At 35.0% G+C, this 18,630-nt stretch overlaps 5 protein-coding genes across 6 annotated transcripts; 3 read left to right on the top strand and 2 right to left on the bottom strand.

Moving 5' to 3' along the window:
• On the bottom strand, nt 5-2,085 carry LOC104726904 (CRAL-TRIO domain-containing protein C3H8.02-like). The gene is made up of 6 exons (XM_010445865.2): nt 1,796-2,085; nt 1,176-1,328; nt 867-1,013; nt 621-773; nt 409-531; nt 5-205 (listed from the first exon to the last, which is right to left on the bottom strand). Exons 1-6 carry the CDS (start codon nt 1,931-1,933, stop codon nt 128-130), a joined length of 792 nt encoding a protein of 263 aa, XP_010444167.1. The 5' UTR covers nt 1,934-2,085; the 3' UTR covers nt 5-127.
• On the top strand, nt 3,881-4,936 carry LOC104726901. The gene is made up of 3 exons (XM_019232843.1): nt 3,881-4,129; nt 4,539-4,719; nt 4,817-4,936. The coding sequence occupies exons 1-3, from the start codon at nt 3,931-3,933 to the stop codon at nt 4,869-4,871; spliced, it is 435 nt and encodes a 144-aa protein (XP_019088388.1). The 5' UTR covers nt 3,881-3,930; the 3' UTR covers nt 4,872-4,936.
• On the top strand, nt 5,171-7,861 carry LOC104726900 (65-kDa microtubule-associated protein 3-like). The gene is made up of 10 exons (XM_010445861.2): nt 5,171-5,449; nt 5,539-5,739; nt 5,816-6,064; nt 6,178-6,357; nt 6,433-6,576; nt 6,649-6,912; nt 6,991-7,066; nt 7,142-7,215; nt 7,311-7,385; nt 7,480-7,861. The coding sequence occupies exons 2-6, from the start codon at nt 5,587-5,589 to the stop codon at nt 6,796-6,798; spliced, it is 876 nt and encodes a 291-aa protein (XP_010444163.1). The 5' UTR covers nt 5,171-5,449; nt 5,539-5,586; the 3' UTR covers nt 6,799-6,912; nt 6,991-7,066; nt 7,142-7,215; nt 7,311-7,385; nt 7,480-7,861.
• Nucleotides 6,844-10,669, top strand: LOC104729045. Its single transcript, XM_019232140.1, has 9 exons — nt 6,844-6,912; nt 6,991-7,066; nt 7,142-7,215; nt 7,311-7,385; nt 7,480-7,495; nt 8,481-8,753; nt 9,392-9,592; nt 9,866-10,257; nt 10,364-10,669. Exons 1-9 carry the CDS (start codon nt 6,844-6,846, stop codon nt 10,667-10,669), a joined length of 1,482 nt encoding a protein of 493 aa, XP_019087685.1.
• On the bottom strand, nt 12,681-18,484 carry LOC104726899. Of its 2 annotated transcripts, XM_010445860.2 has the most exons (9): nt 18,333-18,484; nt 14,614-14,974; nt 14,048-14,081; nt 13,766-13,948; nt 13,586-13,675; nt 13,432-13,497; nt 13,248-13,339; nt 13,119-13,166; nt 12,681-13,012 (listed from the first exon to the last, which is right to left on the bottom strand). In XM_010445860.2, the coding sequence occupies exons 1-9, from the start codon at nt 18,337-18,339 to the stop codon at nt 12,895-12,897; spliced, it is 999 nt and encodes a 332-aa protein (XP_010444162.1). In that variant the 5' UTR covers nt 18,340-18,484; the 3' UTR covers nt 12,681-12,894. The 2 variants fall into 2 exon arrangements, with proteins under 2 accessions (XP_010444162.1, XP_010444161.1); XM_010445859.2 differs by lacking the exon at nt 18,333-18,484 and having other exon boundaries at nt 14,614-15,348.

Below are 18,630 nucleotides of genomic sequence, written 5' to 3'. Positions count from 1 at the left end.
TTCCCTTTAATTCAACTTAGAATCAATAATCTATACACATTTGTATCGACATATCTAGAGACACGACAAAAGAAGAAACAACTAGTGTTTGAAGATCTCTTATAATTGAAGGTCTCTTATAACCACTTTAGCTCCCGAAGTTTGATGGTAATGTTTCTTCAGTGAAATACTCCTTTCTCACAGTCTCTGCGGAGCAAAACTTGACCTTCACATAAAGCAAACTAGATAAATCCATCTAGTATAACAACAGATCCTCTGAGCAAACCCACAAATCAAATAGGACTTGAGCTTAACCGGAAATAATAACCCTATGCGCTAAAAAGCTAGTAATGCCACCACACCAAGGATTTTGAAGATAATAGTTAGAAATGACACATCAAAACTTAAGTGATTTGGAATGGAAGTTACCAGAGAAGCGTATTGCTTCACCAACGGTTTGGTGAATTGCCAAATTGGCTGGAATATGAATGGAGCATCTACGAAAAGGACTTCATCCAACCGGCTTGGATAATAATAGTAAAATACGTCGAACTGCGAGAAGAAAACAGTAAGATCAAAGAATTGTCTTTTTCTCATTCACTAGATACCAAACCATTTACACTGTAAGAAGATAAGAATACCAGGAAAGTTAAGAACTTAAGATCTGCGTTCTGAGATCCGAATCCACGGAGATCAAATATCCCAAGTATCTTGTCTTGTCCTGCTGGTAACTTACTCAAAGCCTTTTCAAGTAAGAACACACAAAGCTTTTCATCTTCTATAGGATCAAGCAGCTGCAAAAACACCAGACATTTCACAGTTATCCTAAAACTGCATTACTGGCTTAAACATAATATTTTTTTTTATAAAAATGGTGTCTAACTTACCCCGGGGACGTGCTTAGCAGGAGCTACAATAACCACAGGTCGACCTTTAACATCTAGAAAACCATGGACATAGGCTTTTCCTGTGTCAGTAGCTGCTTTGATAGAATCTTCAGATAGCTCATCTACCTTAAACTCGTGACGCCATTTCTAAGCTTTCAGGTAAAGGATCACGTAGAAACTGACATTATCAATATTACCAAAACAAAAAGCAACGCGTGATTTGATTCTACCAGGTTCTGCATAAAAGTCATATCTATGGAAACTTTTCTAGATTATGGTGAAGATACTATATACAAGGAAAAAGGATACGATAGCTTTTGTTAGCTTTCCAATGGCTTCATCAACAGAAAATCTCCGATCTTTCAGAAACCAAAGAATCATCTCCTCATCATCTCTTCCGTATTTACCAATTGGAAGACTAGTACAATCTTTGGCAAGCCGTTCTTTAACTTCCAAAACTAGCTGCACCACAAATTTCACAACACAAAAAAATTCATCAAACAATTCTTCCCTCAGAAGACTCAATTCTGTAAGTCTAAACAATCAATGTAATGTTCTAAAATGATATCTTTAGTAACATCACAATTCCAAACTACAAAGGAATTTAATCTTGAAATGCAGCTAGTATATGTAAAATCTTGCTATATTAGTTAGCAGTGGATATTGGAACTTAAGAACCCCAATCCTGAGACCACATAAGCAAAAGACTAAGTCTTTTTTTTTTGGGCCCTCAGACAGAGCTATAAAAAACAGAGGACAACTTGAAACAGAGGACATCAGACAACACACGAGAAAGCAGAAAGACATATACGGAGAAGAAACCCATTGCGTAAGAAATTAAAAACAAGTAACGTCTTCTTCGTAAGTAACATTCATCCAATTTTCATGATTCTCTCTCTCTCTCTCTCTCTCTCTCTCTCTCTCTCTACCTTGTGAGCATGTTGGGATTCAGAAACGCAACTTCGGACAGAGAATCTGAAGTTTCGAGATCGATTACTGCTCAAATTCGTCGAATTTTTGAAATTGACTGAAGCAGCAACGAGGGTTGAGCCGAAACGGATCGACATTGATGGGAAAAAAAAGGAACTTTTACTCTTTGGAATTTTGAATTTCAGAAATTAAGTATTAAAAAAATCTGGGCTTTGCTCACCACAGAGTAAAGAATTCAGAATTTGTGAGTTCGGAATTTGGAATCTTGCGGATTAATAGAGAAGCAAAAGAGAGGCATAAGGTTTTTTTACTTCACCCTTTTATAGACTCTTGTTTCTTATACACACGGGTACGGGTCTTCATCAGGTTTTGGATCCGGTTCAGGGTCTCGGATCCCCGTTCGGATCCGGTTCGGTTCAACGTCTCGATTTACTAGACCGACCATAGAGTGGTTAAAATCGTAGAAAAATCAAAATTTAACAGATGAAATCGCAACGTTCATAGATAATTTTCGATGTTGATTTGACTGTAGTTTATGGTATGATTTAATTTAGGAATAAATTAGGTAATATTTTATGTTATATTATTTTTGTATTTTAAATAGTATTTTGACTTAAGTATAATTGATTTTGCTTATTTATATATATTTTTAAAATTATTATTCAGATTAAAAGAATTTTTTGATAATAAATTATTAAATTGTATTGACCATATTTAAAACCAAGAAAGTAATAATTTAATTTAAATCATACAAATATTTTAAGATTTATAATATAGAAAGAAAGTTGGTACTTTTAAACTATGTGTGATCTTTGAATATTAAATAATATTTTGACTTAAAAAATATAAAAATGATTTTTCCTGTTGAAATAATAATGTTTTTTTTTTGACTAATTAAACATATTTTTTAACTATAATAAATGTGTTGACTATATATGTAGATACAATGACAGTTTTTCAATGAAAAATAAACTTGTTGAAGCAATACAAAGATTTGACCTTTTCTTCTATATATATATGAAGAGTTTCTATCAAATATATGCATATAACTCTTTAAGCAAAAGAAATTGATTAAGGAAGAGAGATATGGAGAACAAGTGGAGTGGTATGATGGTTTTGGTTTTGGTGGTGATGGCTGCCATTGGAGGAGAAGCAATGACGACTCCATGTGAACAGATGTGTTTAACACACTGCCGCCGAGTCGTCCCCACACTTCCGACCTGCTTTTAAATCTGTTATAACAAGCTATGCAAGCATCCTCCACCGAGTAGTAGTACCTTTCAATCTACTTCGCATTCGCAGTAACCTCTCTCTCTCTCTCTCTCTCTCTCTCTCTATATATATATATATATATATCAATATCATATATGTATATACTTCTGTGTATAGTGAGTTGACATGGTTTATGTGGTTTTAATGTAGGATGAAGACTAAAGGGATGGAAGAAATGCATGCATAGAGTGCTAGAGATAGTTTCTCATTGTTCATGCTCGATTTATTTTTATTTCTCTATGTAAAAACAAATCGTTACCTTTTGATATGTAACAAAATTTTATAAGATTTTTAAAAGTAACTTTAAAAATAGAGAATAATCAAAATATAGAAAATATCAAAATTTAACAAATGAAATTACAATATTCATAGATAATTTTTGATTTTGATTTGACTGTAATTTATGGTATGATTTAATTTAGGAATAAATTAGGTAGTATTTTATTCTATATTATTTTGTATACCAAATATCACTTTGAAAGTATAATTGATTCGCTTGTTTATTTTTTATTTTTTATTTTACAATTCAAACTAAAACAAGTTGTTGATAATAAACTGTATTGACTGTTGACCATATTTAATACCAACATAGTAATAATTTAATTTAAATCGTAAAAATATTATATATAGGAAGAAAGTTGGTAATTTAAAATTGTTTGATCTTTGAATATTGAATAATATTTTGACTTAAAAGGAAACTTGATTTTGTTTGTTGAAATGATAATGCTTTATTTGACTAATTAAACGTATTTTTAACTATAATGAATGTGTTGATTATCTATATATATATGTAGATGCTATGACAGTTTTCAATGAACTACATATATATTTCTGAGGGTAGACATATAGATTAAGAAGAAAGATGGAGAACAAATGGAGTGTGGTGATGATGGTGTTCGTTTTGGTTGTGATGGCTGCCATTGGAGGAGAATCAGCAAATCTTTCATGTGAAACAAAATGTGCAAGCACCTGCAGAGATTCATTGTTTCATCAGATATGCTTAGACGGGTGTTTGAAAAGTTGTAGATCTCATCCACCACCTATGCAACTTCACACTCGCAGTAATAAATCTCTCTTTTCCTCTCTTTTTTTTAAGAAATAATAATAAAGTGGCAGCTTACATGAACTATGATATAGTTAAATTATTTTCTCACAGATTAAAAAAATTTAGTCTTTAGTTGTTTTTTCTTAAATTTATTTGGTATCAAATTTCAGAAAATTAAATAACAGTAAAACGGAATATAATATTTGTTATAAAAGAAAAATAATAATTACTGATATGGCATTCTATTTGAGAAATGCATATTTTGGTATTGTATATGTGTGATATGATGATTTTCATTGAATATATATACACCTATAAACCTATATAGATGTACCCTATAATTTTATCAAGCCAAATAAATTGATTAAGAATAAAGATGGAGAACAAATGGAGTGTTGTGGTGCTGATGGTGCTCGTTTTTGTAGTGGTGGCTGCCAGAGCCAGTACTAGAGAAGAAGAAGAAAAAGCGAGTCTTGGATGTGCATTCAAATGTGAATTTCAATGCAAACTGAACTTCACTAATGGTTGCTACGACCGGTGCTATAAAGAGAAATGCCAGCATCTCCCACCTAAAAATACCTTTCGCGTATCTTCTTCACGCTCGCCGTAAATCTACCTCTCCCTCTCTCATGTATGTACTTGTATTTGTGTGTATGTCAATAGTGTGAAATTAACATGGTTTCGATGGTAACAATTAATGCAGGACGAACACTGGTGGAGAGCTGAAAGGAATCAGAGGGGCTAGAGATAACTTTTGAAAGTTGTTATGATTGAATTTTTTTACTTTTGTTTTCTCTATATATCAAAGAAAATCTATAAACGTTGAATACTAATAATAAATAATAATAACAAGTTCTTATGATCATGTGAAAAAATGGGATGAAAAAACATTATAATTATATCATTTCAACGAAGTAATATATGTTTTAAAACATCTACGGCAGTGATCAAATGATACGCAAAACAAATGGATTACTTGTAGTGAAACTTTTGTGTTAAGTAGAGATGGTCGTCTTGCTCCATAGTCATTGTACACAATTCGCTTCATAGTATTGAGTTTTATTTAAAGCTTTAAGAGATATTCTAAAGATGAGAAGACAGAAATCACAAAGCAGAAACAAAAAGGTCCCAAAGAAAAAAAGAGAGTAAAAATCTCTCTAAATTGAAAAAAAAAAACAGAGCTTTTTTGCTTCATCACCTAAGAGGAATAAACCTAGTGGACCGACGGAAACAACCACAACCACAAATACGTGGTCTATAGTGATTAACCTTCTTGCAAGTCATCGAAAACTCGGCTAAGCTTGAGGATTCTGGATCTATCTTAATCAGACTCAAGGTTATTTGTAGATTCCCTTACCATCATTACTCACTTTATCATTTTGGGTGAAGTCTTTTTATAAGATCTTCTTGTGTTTGTTTCTTCAGGACGTTTGTGCAGAAATTGGAGGCTCAAGGTATGTGGACAAAGTTTTAATGGACCTGGAACGTGAGCGCAATGAACTGTACAAGAGGAAACTGAAAGACGCTACAGAAGACAGAGACGACAAGATACAAGAGATAATTTCTACTGAATCAGAAATAGGTGACCTGATAAACAAATTGGGACAGGGCTCATATACTAGACAGGTAAGACACTTTTAGGTGTGATATACTGAGTCCATGGTTATGCATTATTAAACTTACCGTTCTTTTCATGTTACAGCCTGAAGAAGGCCGGAACTTGAACGAGAAGCTTGCACCTATTCGTGATGCATATAAAGAGCTCCAGGGTAAGATGTATCAAAGAGAGGACGAGTTCAGAGACGTTCTTCTAAAAATTGAGGATATCAAATTTGCCTTGAAAGGTGTAGGAGGTCCTAATGTTTCCTCGTTGATTGCATCTTTGTCGGACTACTCTGATATAAAGCTTGCACATTATTGGCATGAGCTTGACAAACTTCAAACTGAGAAGGTGAGCCTGGTTTAAACTTGCATCTGACTCTTTTTCGCTTTGGTTATTACAACCCCTATTAGATTGTCCTTTCTTTTTTAACTCTCTTTTTGTGGTGTTATTGTTTCACTCAGAGCGAACGTGTGCAGCAGATTAATAGCCTCCGGAGTACTTTGAACTCAGATTGTTCCGTACTTGGAATGGACCCGACTGCGTCTGATCTCCCAGGAGAAAGCATAAGTAACAAAACAACTAATCATCTGATGGCTGCAGTTGAAAAACTGGGGAAAATTAAGAGAGAAAGAATCGAAAGGGTATATTATAAATTACTCTGTTGATTTGTTGTTGTTTCTCTTATCTTGTGTTTGATTATCTTGAGTTTGATGCAGATTAGAAAGTTGGGAATAACCTTGTCTGGCCTGTGGATGTTGTTGAAAACAACCACAGAAGATCAACAAAGGTTTCAACATATCATCTCCAACTCCAACCGTGGTGCACTAGCCGGTAGTCTCTCTGAAGCTACCATTAAAGAGGTGAGTTGTATAGAACTTTTCTGGGTTGGTACACCGATCATATCTATTATAAATGTTGCTATATATATACAGGTTGAAGAAGAAGTTCACCGATTACAATTACTGAAGCTAAACAGTGATAAACTTGTTCTCGCTAAAAGGGCTGAGCTGAAAAAATTATACAAGAACACACATTTGTTGGCAAATTCCGAAATTGACACATTGGACCTGGAGAATCTTTAACAAGAAATTTTGAAGATCACCAATGATACCATAAGCTGGAAAAGAATGGTTAAAAAGTACGAGGAATGGAAAGATCACTGGACCGCAGAGAATTCGCTTCCTGCTCAAGAGATTGTGAGTTGGCTTCATCTTATGGAGAATGTTATTAAAAAGTCTGTACAATGTTCTGATATTTTATTTTTCACTCTACAGGATAAAGATCGATTCAACCTGCCGGCTCTTCGTAATGAAATAGAGAAAAATCGTCAAAAGGCTGAGAAGCTTCCAGGTAAGTTACTCTTTGTTAATCATTAATGCCTGTTTTCATCATGAAATATTAATCTTTTTATGTTAATTAATTTAGGGATGTCTAAAAACCTGATATTGGAGACAAAAACTTGGGAAGAAGATAAGGGGATTGAATTTCTCTACGATGGTGTATGAAATTATTTTTGTAAATTCTCTTATGAACTTTTGATATTTCATTGTTAATAGCTGGCTTATTTGTGATTGATTCTTTTTTCATGTGTTAGGTCCGTATACTGTCTGAGATTGAGGAGTATATGTCAACAGCTGCCACGAGAGAGGAAATATGGCGTCAGGAACGGGTAATTGTCATTCCTTCTATTGTTTCTACTCACCCCCTCATCCGTCTATTGTAATGTAGGTCACAAAAAAGCTGATCCGTCTATTGTAATGTAGGTCACAAATAAGCTGGGTCAGAGAAAGTAGGCCGGTGGTGCAACTATGAACCAACCAAAGACTAGCCTTCGGAGCATAGCAAACTAGGAGGAGAAAGATTTGGTTTCAATGTTTGAACTTTGAAGGAAGAAAACAGAGTAGAGAGAAGAAACAAAACAGAGACAGTGTGGTTTTTTTTTTAGATTCAATAACATGTGAGAATAAAATTAGGTTTAGGGAATTTGAAATCTTGAGTGGGGTGATTTAGATTTCTGATGAAGCAAAGGGAGAGAGATTCGAAGCTTAAAACCATGTGTTCTTCTTGCACATAAAAGAAGAAGTATGATGATTATGAAATCTTGAGTGGGGTGATTTAGATTTGTGATGATGCCATTATGAGCAAGTTTTAAAGTACTTGAGCTCGATGAGACTAGTAAGAAACATAAAATCTAATAATTGTGATGATATATCTCGATTCTCGACAAACCTTGTTCTTCTTTAAAAAAAAGGCGATGGAAGTGAGATCCAATCAGGTTTGTCAGAGTGGACTGGCCAGAGTACTGTTCCAAGCGTCTTCATCAAAGGAAAACATAATAAGAGAAATTTTTAGACAACCTCTCTATCTCTGCACCTTGATTTGGACGATGGTCGAAAATCAAAGCTGGAAACTTAACTGATAGAATCATCTAAGTTGTCAGATAGACCAGCCTTTTTGAGACACATCCAAACATCTATGTCAAGCATAAACATCTGGCCAAGCGTCTTCTCTTCAGGAGTCGCTCCATGGAAACCGTAAAATTTCAAACCTCTCAGTACCAGTTTGTCCCCCGTCATCAAATTCAATGCCATGTCTTTCTCCATATCGTTCTGTTACAAAATAAACAACTAGTAATCAGCTTATACAGTCTTAAGTACTTTTATGAATTTTGTGATAGTTTACAACTTAACAACACACAAAACTTAGCTCACTAGTAACTGATGATAGCTAGCTAGATTTAATTTGTTGTGTGTGTGTGGATCAGGGGGAGTACTTAATGGCGTTGACGGTGGATACAGTGGATTTGGTAAGCGCCCTTATAGTGATCGGTTTGTTTTTGGTTTGTCTCATTGGCACATATTACCGGACCTTATAGAGGAACGTCGTGAGCTAATTCTCGAAGACGTACAGAACAGACGCCGCAAGAAATCGCCGAACCACAAAAACAACTGTTCATGCGACGGTGGTGGAGTGGATCGGTGTCCGGTCTATCATGAGAATTTCAAGGCACTTGAGAAAGCACTTGATAAGTCCAAGTGTAACTGCACAATGTATCTCTTTGTTAATTTGGTGGAATCAAGACTTCAACCACGTCTGAAATTTTAGTTAGTGGGTGTCTTAAATTTTATTAAACGACATATGTATCCAGAATCTTTTTGAACATTAACTTAAAAACACTTAATAATGACTTTAAAAAAACACATCTAAATCATCTAAACAAAATGCAACAAAAACTCTAATAGAGAAAATCCAAAGCTGGCATTAATCTTGATTCGCAAGACTCCTCATCCGTCATCGAAAGAATTACGATGGGTGAATCACGGAAACAAAATTTCACCTCCGTCTCCATCTCAAGCTTCTTTTGTGGATCAAGCTCTTGTCCAAACACAATTGTTGCAATCTTTAACTGGTCCACCATTACCCACTTTACCCATTCCGCAGATAAACCTGCTGCAATCAAGGTGTCTTCAAGGAAATCCCACCTAATGCGATCATAAGCCTTTTCCAAATCTAACTTCAGCAGCATCCAACCTTTTTTTCCTTTCTTCCTTCTCATAGAGTGCACCGCCTCTTGAACAATCACAATATTATCAGAGCTCAACCTCCCTGGTATGAAACTAGACTGAGCTGGTCCTATCAACTTATTAATCACTTTCTTTAATCTCACAACCATAGCTTTATGGGACATGAAGGACTGTCCGATCCCCGAGGGTTATGATGCTCGTCTCTTCCGTCCGAGTTTAGAAGCGGCATTCAAGAGTGTTGGCTACTCTGGTCCTGTCTCCATCACTGCCTATGGCGACCAAACACAAACCCCTGATCACATCCTGCGAGTGCTCTCTTCCACTGGAGTCGCTGTTGCACATACCAGACCCGGTTAGTCCAAATTTTATCGATCTCTTGAATTTTAAATTTCCTCTATCCCTACCCTACTGGAAATAGCACTGTTACGTGAACGGGTTCGGTAGTATATATACATACAAAACTACACATTTAACCTCACTTTTTGTGTTTTGTTTTGCTCTGTTTTGGTTTTAGTTTTTCTAATAAACTAACAAATATTATGATAATTAGTAAAATAATTAAGCAAACGGTTAGTAAGTTAATAGCTAAAATTAATCCTTTTCTCCTTGGTACTGGCTGGAACAGAAAGCACAAACTCAGTCATGTATTCGGATATGGTGGAATGGCGAGGTCAAAATCCTGCTCCGGCTTCAATGATGATCATATCCAATCAGGTGCACACTGTCTTCGCTTGGGATCTGGCCCGGCTACAACAACGGACGCTATACAACCTTTTTCTGGTTTATTCAATCGAGTATCGGTTTATGACAATCCTGAAAACTTGTAGAGAGTGGTTTTGGGAAAGATTACTAGGCTACGCGGATGATGAGACCAGAAGCGCACCACTTGTTCAGGAGAAGTGCAGTGACACGGGCGAGTTATCATCTGCCAGGATTTACTGCAAATCTTGCAACTTCGATTCCCAGAACCCTGAAAATTTCAGGAAGCATCTCTCGAGTTATAAGCATAAACGAGAAGTACACATCCTCTCTCTCTATATATATATATACTTGTATATCAATTGTTTCATTGTCTACTACCTATTTTGAGCAACTACCTCTGTTTCCACTCTCTGTCAAGCAGGAGGCTATAGACCCTACGGAGACAGTAGTTGACTGTGTAACAGAGGAGTGGGCAAGGGACTACCCGGCGACGCCTGAATACGCGACAGCTCAAATAGCGGTGTGGTGGGACTTGTTTCAATGTCCGACCCCCAAGGGATATGATGCTCGTCGGGTCCGGCCGAGTTTAGAAGCGGCATTCAAGAATCTTGGCTACTCTGGTCCTGTCTCCATCACTGCCTTTGGCGACCTAAACCGTATCCCTGATCACCTCCTGCGAGGGCTCTCTTCCACTGGAGTCAATGTTGTGCATACCTGTTACGGTTAGTCCATTTGGTTATCCATTTGGTTATCCATAATGTTAGTCAATGTTTAAAAATATTCATCTGTGCCTACTGATCAATGGCTGCTTTCCTTTGTTGAAACAGCTTACACCTGCACTGTAATTTATGAAGATATCGAGATTTGGGTAGATTCTAATCCTCCTCCGGCTACTATTATGGTCATAACGAATACTTTGGAACCGGTCTATTCAATTTCTCTTGTCAAGCTACTACAAGTGCACAAACACAAGCTTTTTCTGGCTTATTCATGGAGGCGTCGCAAAATGTATGCCCTGCTCACTTCTGCCGAGTGGCTCTGGGAAAGCTTACTTGCAGGTGTTTGTTTGTCTGTCTGTCCTCTCATCGATCATCCAGTACTGTTTGACATAACCATTAAACTAATTACGATAATTTCTTTTCCACAGTTTCAGAGACAAAAAAACACGTTCTTCACAAGTGCAGTACAAGTGAAAGTTTTTCCACAGTTGCAGCGGCAAGAAAACACGTTCTTCACAAGTGCAGTACAAGTGAAAGTTTTGCCACAGGTTCAGAGACAAGTGTCCACGTTCCTCACAAGTGCAGTAAAAGTGAAAGTTTTTCCACTCTTTCAGAGGCAAGAAAACACTTTCGGAATTGCAGTGAAAGTGAATTTTTATGCACAGTTTCAGAGACCAGAGTACACATTCGTTCAGAGTTAAGAAGCCACGTTTTTCAGAAGTTCAGTAAAAGTGAAAGTGAATCTACCTCAGTATTTTATTGCGAAATTTGCTTCTGTTATTACGAAAGCCTTGATGATTTCAGGACGCATCTCTCAACTGAAGAACATACACAACAAGTAAGTATCCCTCTCGCTGTCTGTCTCCTTGTATCATAATTAACATTGTTTCATTGTCGAACCATTTGAGCATTAACCTGTTTAACTGTTTCCACTCTCGTCGTCAAGCAGGAGGGTCGTTTTTATTGGGTATTTTCAACCTAGGGAGAAGGTTCATTTGGCCGAGTACGATCCAGAGGCTTGGCGAGAGGCAAGTTTTTCTTAATGTTAACTAAAGATTTGCTGCTAAAAGACCCTAAAACATTAATTGAAAGAAGAAAGTGTGCTTCTTGATTCTGTCGTAGAGACAGAGATTTAAAAAAAAAAAAAAAAAGTCCCATGTTTCCAAAAGCTCATGTTTCATTCATATACAATGTTGTAGGTACACGAGATGAGACGTAAGTTGAAGAAGCAAACTAAGTCAGTCGAGTACGATCGAGGGCATTGGCTCCGACAGGCAAGTTTTTCTTAATGATAACTAAATATTTTCAACAGATAGATGCGATTTCTCATAAAAACAGTTGGGGTCCCCAAATGTGAAAATAGGAAGCATGAAATTGGTTTACTGGCTCTGTTTTGTTGCTACAAAGACCCTAAAACATTGAAAAAAAAGAAAGTGTGCTTCTAGATTCAGTAGTAGGGACTGAGATAAATAAATAAATAAATAAAAGTCCCATATTTAACCAAATGCTCATGTTTCATTATTTGATATACATGTTGTAGGAAGAACGTGGGAGGAAAGCATTCCGGAATATTTTTCCTCTTCGTTCACGTCTTACTAATCGTGGACAAAGACCTCGACGAAAATCTCAAACCTGCTAGAAAGAGTAATGTTTAAATTAAACGTTGTTTTTCAAATTTACTGAATATTATAGGCCATAGTTAATAGTAACTGTTTAGTATAGTAGTATGTGTTGAGTGCAATTAAATTATCTAAATCATTGGGGCTAAAATCAATATACTGCATACAAGTTACTTGCGACGGATTCAAGCTTTCTGTTACTGAAGTGTTCTTTATTTAAAACCACAGAACATCCGCCTAACTTTTGATGTACAACAATGATCAAGTCCATTGAGTCATCAAGCTTTTCTTCAATATATTAGAGTTTTAATTCTGAAAAATTTCTGTCATGGAATTTGCATTTGATGGCTCATCATTTGTAGAGGTCCTAGAGGAATTCAATTGCATAAACCGAACTCTGTTCTGATGCAATTTCGATGCACATTATTCATTTTATTCTCCTTATAAATTAAACAGCTAAATAAAATTACTGCAAAGAATTAATTATATTTATAAGCATGAGTTTTGTTGCTCCACACTTTTTTTTTTCATTCTGTATCTTTCAAAAATCATTCTTTCTACTTAAAAAAAAAAAACTTCCAATCGAATGCTTTTGCTTGCGTTGCAAGCTACTACTACCGAAGACTCTGGTAAGATTCAGGAAACCATCTTTGTAATAGCCGATGTTTTAGCTTCACCAACAAGGCAAAGGCTCCGTAGCATGGCAAATGCATCACTGCAACTGAGAAATACCTGTAAAAAAAATGCCCCATTATTTAAATGTCATCAGCCTTAAAATTTTCCAATGAAACAAATTAAGGAGCCATTGAAAAACAATATTATAAAGCTTTCAAGTTACCATAGTGGAGCATAGTGTGATGATAAGTCCAGGAATGGGTAAGGCCACCTGTTAATAAACAATACTGTCAAAGTTAAGAATCATTACTGTAAAGAAACTAATCAGTAGAATTTGTATGAAATTATTTACCATATATGGACTAGAGAGTGGAGGGCCCATTGGAAGATAACATAAGCTATTGTCCAGAAGAAGAAGTAAGCAATTCTGAAGCATGGAAAGCTCTGTAATAATGAAAATTCAAAAAATCAAATAAGGGTCGATCAGAGATTATAGCAAATACATATATTTCATTTATTAGAATCTGAGATATTACCAGAGAATTCAATGCAGCATCACCAAGCAAGAAAATGGCATTAAGAGAGTGCATGTTGATCACCAGCTGCAATATTTGATCATATATAAACTGATCAACAAACGCTTCTTATATAGTGAGTCAAAAATTCTATGTAGCTTATTAAGTTACTTACAACGTTGAGGCTATAATCATGGATCTCAAGGAAAGGAACAATGATGAACCAGAAGACACAGTCAGTGAGCAGAACTGCACCTGCATTCATCTGTTTTAAGCAAAATATCCCAAATTAAGAACTCATAACAATCCGATATAATCATGTCGCATGATTATGAATTTTTGATCTTGATGATACCTGAAAGATAATTTGGAAAACATATCCCCAAAAACCAGCTGGATTACTAGAGTATTGGCTCTGTGAAATAGTATTATCAGCTCCTTTGGATCTTGCTCTCTCTGAGTCTATGGCTTCTACTCTGTCACCAGCTGCTCTTTTGTTGTATTGGTAACATCCGTGGAGCGAAAGAAGCGAGCCTAGCTGTTCAATGATATCAGATTACAATGTAAGAAACTTGAACAATGTCACTAATTATAAGGGTAATAAGCAAAGTAATCAAGTTTTGAGACAGAACATTACTCCAAAGTAGAGAGTGATCAGAGCAAAAGTCCACCTGAAAATCAAAACAACAGGGGCCAGGGAAAAACGATTAGAGACAATTACACAGACATTGGTTTTGTATCTATTACCTATTGTTTAAAGATCGGATTCAAGAACTGTTGCTACCCTCTATCATAATCAACAATGTTACATTATTGCTCTTATATGCTTGTGAAGCTACAAAATCTTTAATTTCCCACTAAACGATTCAACAATGTTTCTTTTTTTTTTTTTTTATAATAATAAAAACAACCACAAATCTTAATTCAAGAATGTGACAATCTGACTCTTAATCAAGAATGTCACGTTTCTTGTGAACCAGCAAAATCTTTAATTTCCAAGATAAAAATTCAAGAAAGTTTCGATTTTTTTTCCTAAAACCCACCCAAAAACTTAATCAAGAATGTCACATTCTTTGCTTCTATGTTTGTGAACCTACAAAATCTTTAACCAAACCACAAAACGATTCAAGAAAGTATCGATTTTTGTTTTCTCTTAAAGACTCAAAAGAAATCTAAAGAGAGAGAGAGAGAGAGAAAGCTTACTGAGTGTAGTAGAAGAAGATGGTCGGTCCATCGACAAGGCCAATAACAATCAACATAATAAGAAGAACGAAGAAGGCAACGACTCGAAAAGCAAGAAGCCAAGCTGGATGAATATTACGAAGACATGGCCTCCAAGTCTCGTCTTCATATACATTCCCCGACCACTCTTTCTCTCCTCCGTCGACGTCACCGTCACCGCTGCGTTTCCGGCGATAGCCTTCGTATTTGAATATAAGAAAAGCAGTGATCACAGTCGCTACAGCCATCCATACACAGCAGATCATTACCCTCCAATTAAACCAGTAGCTTGATTCAGTTGTGTTCGCCGCTGTTGTTGATGGATGCCAAGCATCTTTTAACTCTGTATACGAAGATGAAGATAACATTGATGATGATGATGATGAAGCCATTATGATAAAGTTTCAGTCTTTGAGGGTTCAATGTTTGAAGGAAGAAAACAGAGTAGAGAGAAGAAACAAAGAAAAACAGAGTAAAGACGGTGTGGTTTTAATTTTAGTAGGAGGATTCAATAATATGTGAGAATAAAATTAGGAAAGCATTTATAAAAAAAAAAAAAAAAAACGAAAGGTTTAGGGAATTTGAAATCTTGAGTGGGGTGATTTTTAGATACGTGATGAAGCAAAGGGAGAGAGATTCGAAGCTTTAAACCATGTGTTCTTCTTGCGCATAAAGAAGAAGGAACCATATAGACAATATATATATCTGATCAGATTTTTTTATATGTATATAAATAATTAAATAAAGGAAAAGGGGAAAGAAAGTGAATAAAGAAGAAGAAGAGGGAGCTGAATTCGAAGCGAAGAAAAGAAATTATCCTTGCAAAAAAAAAATGTAAAAAAGCCTGATTGTCAAAAAAAAAAAATGTAAAAAGCCTGTGACTGTGTAAGAGAGGACACGATTCTTTGCTTCTTTGCTTTAGGAAAGACAAGTATTTTTAGTTAACATATTTCATCATATTATATCGAGAGAGAGAGAGAGAGAGAGGGAGATAAGTAATCAAATGTTCAAATTTAATAACTATAAATAAATAAATTATGGTGTTAAAAAACATGCATGAATAATGTAGCATAATTTTCACTACTGAATTTTTTACAGTAGAAGTTGAAAAATCCCACGTATATTTAAAAAAGAGTAATGGATTCGAGGCAATCGGGTGAGGATTTATGTCTTGAAAGGAAGATATGTGTTTTAAATTTTCTTTTTGGCATATACTCAAAGTTGATGCATAATGCATTGATACATGAGAATAGATATTATTATACACGTATACGTGGTCAAATGGTTGAATACTGTATATAGTATTATTATTATTATTTATAGATGATCAAAGGATAGAGAGAATCTATAAAGATGTGAATAAAATATGAAGGCATCTCTATGTGGAGTCTCAATCTTTTTGCAAATACCCAAAAAAAGAGTATATAAAAAAGCTAATAGCTCTCAAACAGGCCACTGAGACGTATGCATTGTTTATGCGTGGTTTCTCTTTCACTATAATGCTAACGTATATACATATAGGTACCGTACATGGATGGATATACGTATAAATTGGGAGATTCCATGTGGGGAGGAGTACATAAATCAGAATTGGTTTGTGTTTAGTTAGGTTATATGGTTCCACCACTCAAAAAGGGAATAAATCTAGTTAATAATGTAATCCAAGCAAAAAGAAAAATAATTATGTGCAAAGGAAATGTTTGGGAGCTTTCTAAAGATAATGTGAACCGTTGGATTTTGAAAGATTTTGATGTGTCAATGACAAATGAGAAAATTTAATGAAGGAACAGCTTTTGTTGTGGCCTATTAATATATGCAAATAAAAAAAATGTAATGATAGGTTGCTTTTGGTCAAAGGCAGAGACTGCGTGAAAGAATGGGACCAACCAAACCCAAACCGAAGACTTTAGAGAGGTTTCAGAGATTACATGCAAAGACCACAGTCTGTGGGGTCCTTCTCTCATTCTTCTTCTGAGTTTTCGAAGATATTAAATGCTTTGTACATTCTAAAAAATCTCTATATGTTCGAGAAGAGAACAAATGTTTTCGAGTTTGAATCTTCGATGGTAAACTAGCTCGTGAAACTAGTTGGATCACGTGGTGTAGCTAGATGAGGAACAATACAATTGAAGTAAATGTTGCAAGTGTATGTAGCGTGATTACTACTATAGTTGTCGCGAAATAAACAGAAGAGTCATCATAATGTTGAAATGTGAATCAGAACAGAACGGATTGTTCTATTATTATTTGTTTGGGATATGTGTTTTTCAATTGGTTGAATTAAGTCGGTAGCTATATGCCTATTTCTGGTGGGGTTTTACTTGTTTTTAGATTTTCTTGTCGATGATAATGCATGGCTTGTTGCATACGATAAAAATATTCATTCATAAGAAGAAAACAAAGTACGATTTATATTAACAAAAATTCTTAATGGGGCCATCATAAGGAATGCTTACTTGTAAATCCAAAGAAACAAAAAAACAAATCTTTGTATTACTATTAAATATATATAAACCAAAACATACGATACTAGTGGACCAACCTTGGGAAATGCTAATTGGTAATTCCAAAAGATTTTGATGCCTAATGTTGTAAGACTTTTGTCTCTTGTCATTACAACAGCCAATGCTATTTACGCATATATTTTCTTTTAAAGGAAATCAATATGCTTTAAATGTGATATATAATGACTATTACATTCACCAAATACTGTATCGTATCGTGTATCATAAATTCATACATCATCGAGTCAATTAATCAAATCTTTTTGCCCCTGTTTAAAAATCTAACAAATTAGCGGCTTTCATGGCTCTGTTAAAGAAAACTTCTTTCTCAAATTGATTGTAACCATTAGCGAAAGACAAGAATAGAAAAGAAAAAACGAATTGTTTTGTCCTTAAGATTATTTGTGAGTTGTGAAGGAACAAATTCTGTCGGCAGTCTTTTTTATTTCGTCATTTTTTGTATTTTTCTTACATTTGTCGTTAAAGTTAAAAAAGACTCATAAACTCATAATCTCAACTTAGAAATGTTTGATTAACATGTAATTAAACTCCAAAAGGAGTTTCCAGATTATAATCTAGACTTGGATTTGTTTGTGTAACAATAGATATTTTGAGAGAAAATTGGCCAAAAAGAAAATGTAACTAGTATGGTTCAAAAAAAAAAAAAAAATGTAACTAGAAGTAGTAGATAAATTTGTATATATAAATTTTGAAATTTTATTGTCATCGTATGTAACAGGTGAGGCTACAGGTCGGTCACGTAGGTTAAGAAGAGGATTCATGTGTGACAGAGAGACAGCTGTTACAAACGAAGCAAAAAGAGCGTGCAAGAGAAGACAGACAGCGACGCGTCTTGGCCGCTAAGTAAACGCGTTTGCAACAAAACTGCTGTTCTCTTCACGTTACTACTACTATACTATACATTCCATTTTTCAATTCGACAACACACACTTCTTAGATTTTTTTCATCTTTTGTCTCTATTGTTTTAATGAACAAACACACAAAACGTTTGTTTTTCATTTATCTATCTCAATAATTGTGTGTAGTTGCAGTGATAAATAAGACTCAAACATAATTTTCTAAAATGCTGTGAATAACATTTAGGAGACTGATTAAAAAAAAAAGCTCATTCGTGGTTCCACGAGCAAATGTACTAACTAAGAAATTTACAAAAAGGGAAATAGATTGGTACGTACCTGTCATGGATTCACAAATTGCTTGCAATAGAGGAGAAAAAGAAAGAAACACCCAAAGAAAAAGAAAAGAAAAAAAATGTTGGAACAATCGAAAATAGATGATGTTTATATAACAAACCAAAAAAATATTGAAATGTGTAAGAAAATACGTATATGTAATATATGTAATTTTGAGATTTAAGAGAGGGTGGAAAGCATGAGGAGCTTTAAAGGCAATGAGAGGAGCCTTGCCAAATTGGGGTTTTACGAAAGGCAGTTAGTTAGCTTAGCTTGCATGTTTCAAGTGCTTTTTTTCTCC

Source organism: Camelina sativa, chromosome 11 (assembly GCF_000633955.1).
Source record: "Camelina sativa cultivar DH55 chromosome 11, Cs, whole genome shotgun sequence".
Lineage (NCBI taxonomy): Eukaryota > Viridiplantae > Streptophyta > Magnoliopsida > Brassicales > Brassicaceae > Camelina > Camelina sativa.
Note: the sequence above shows the minus strand (reverse complement) of the source record. Positions and strands in the feature narration are given on the sequence as shown.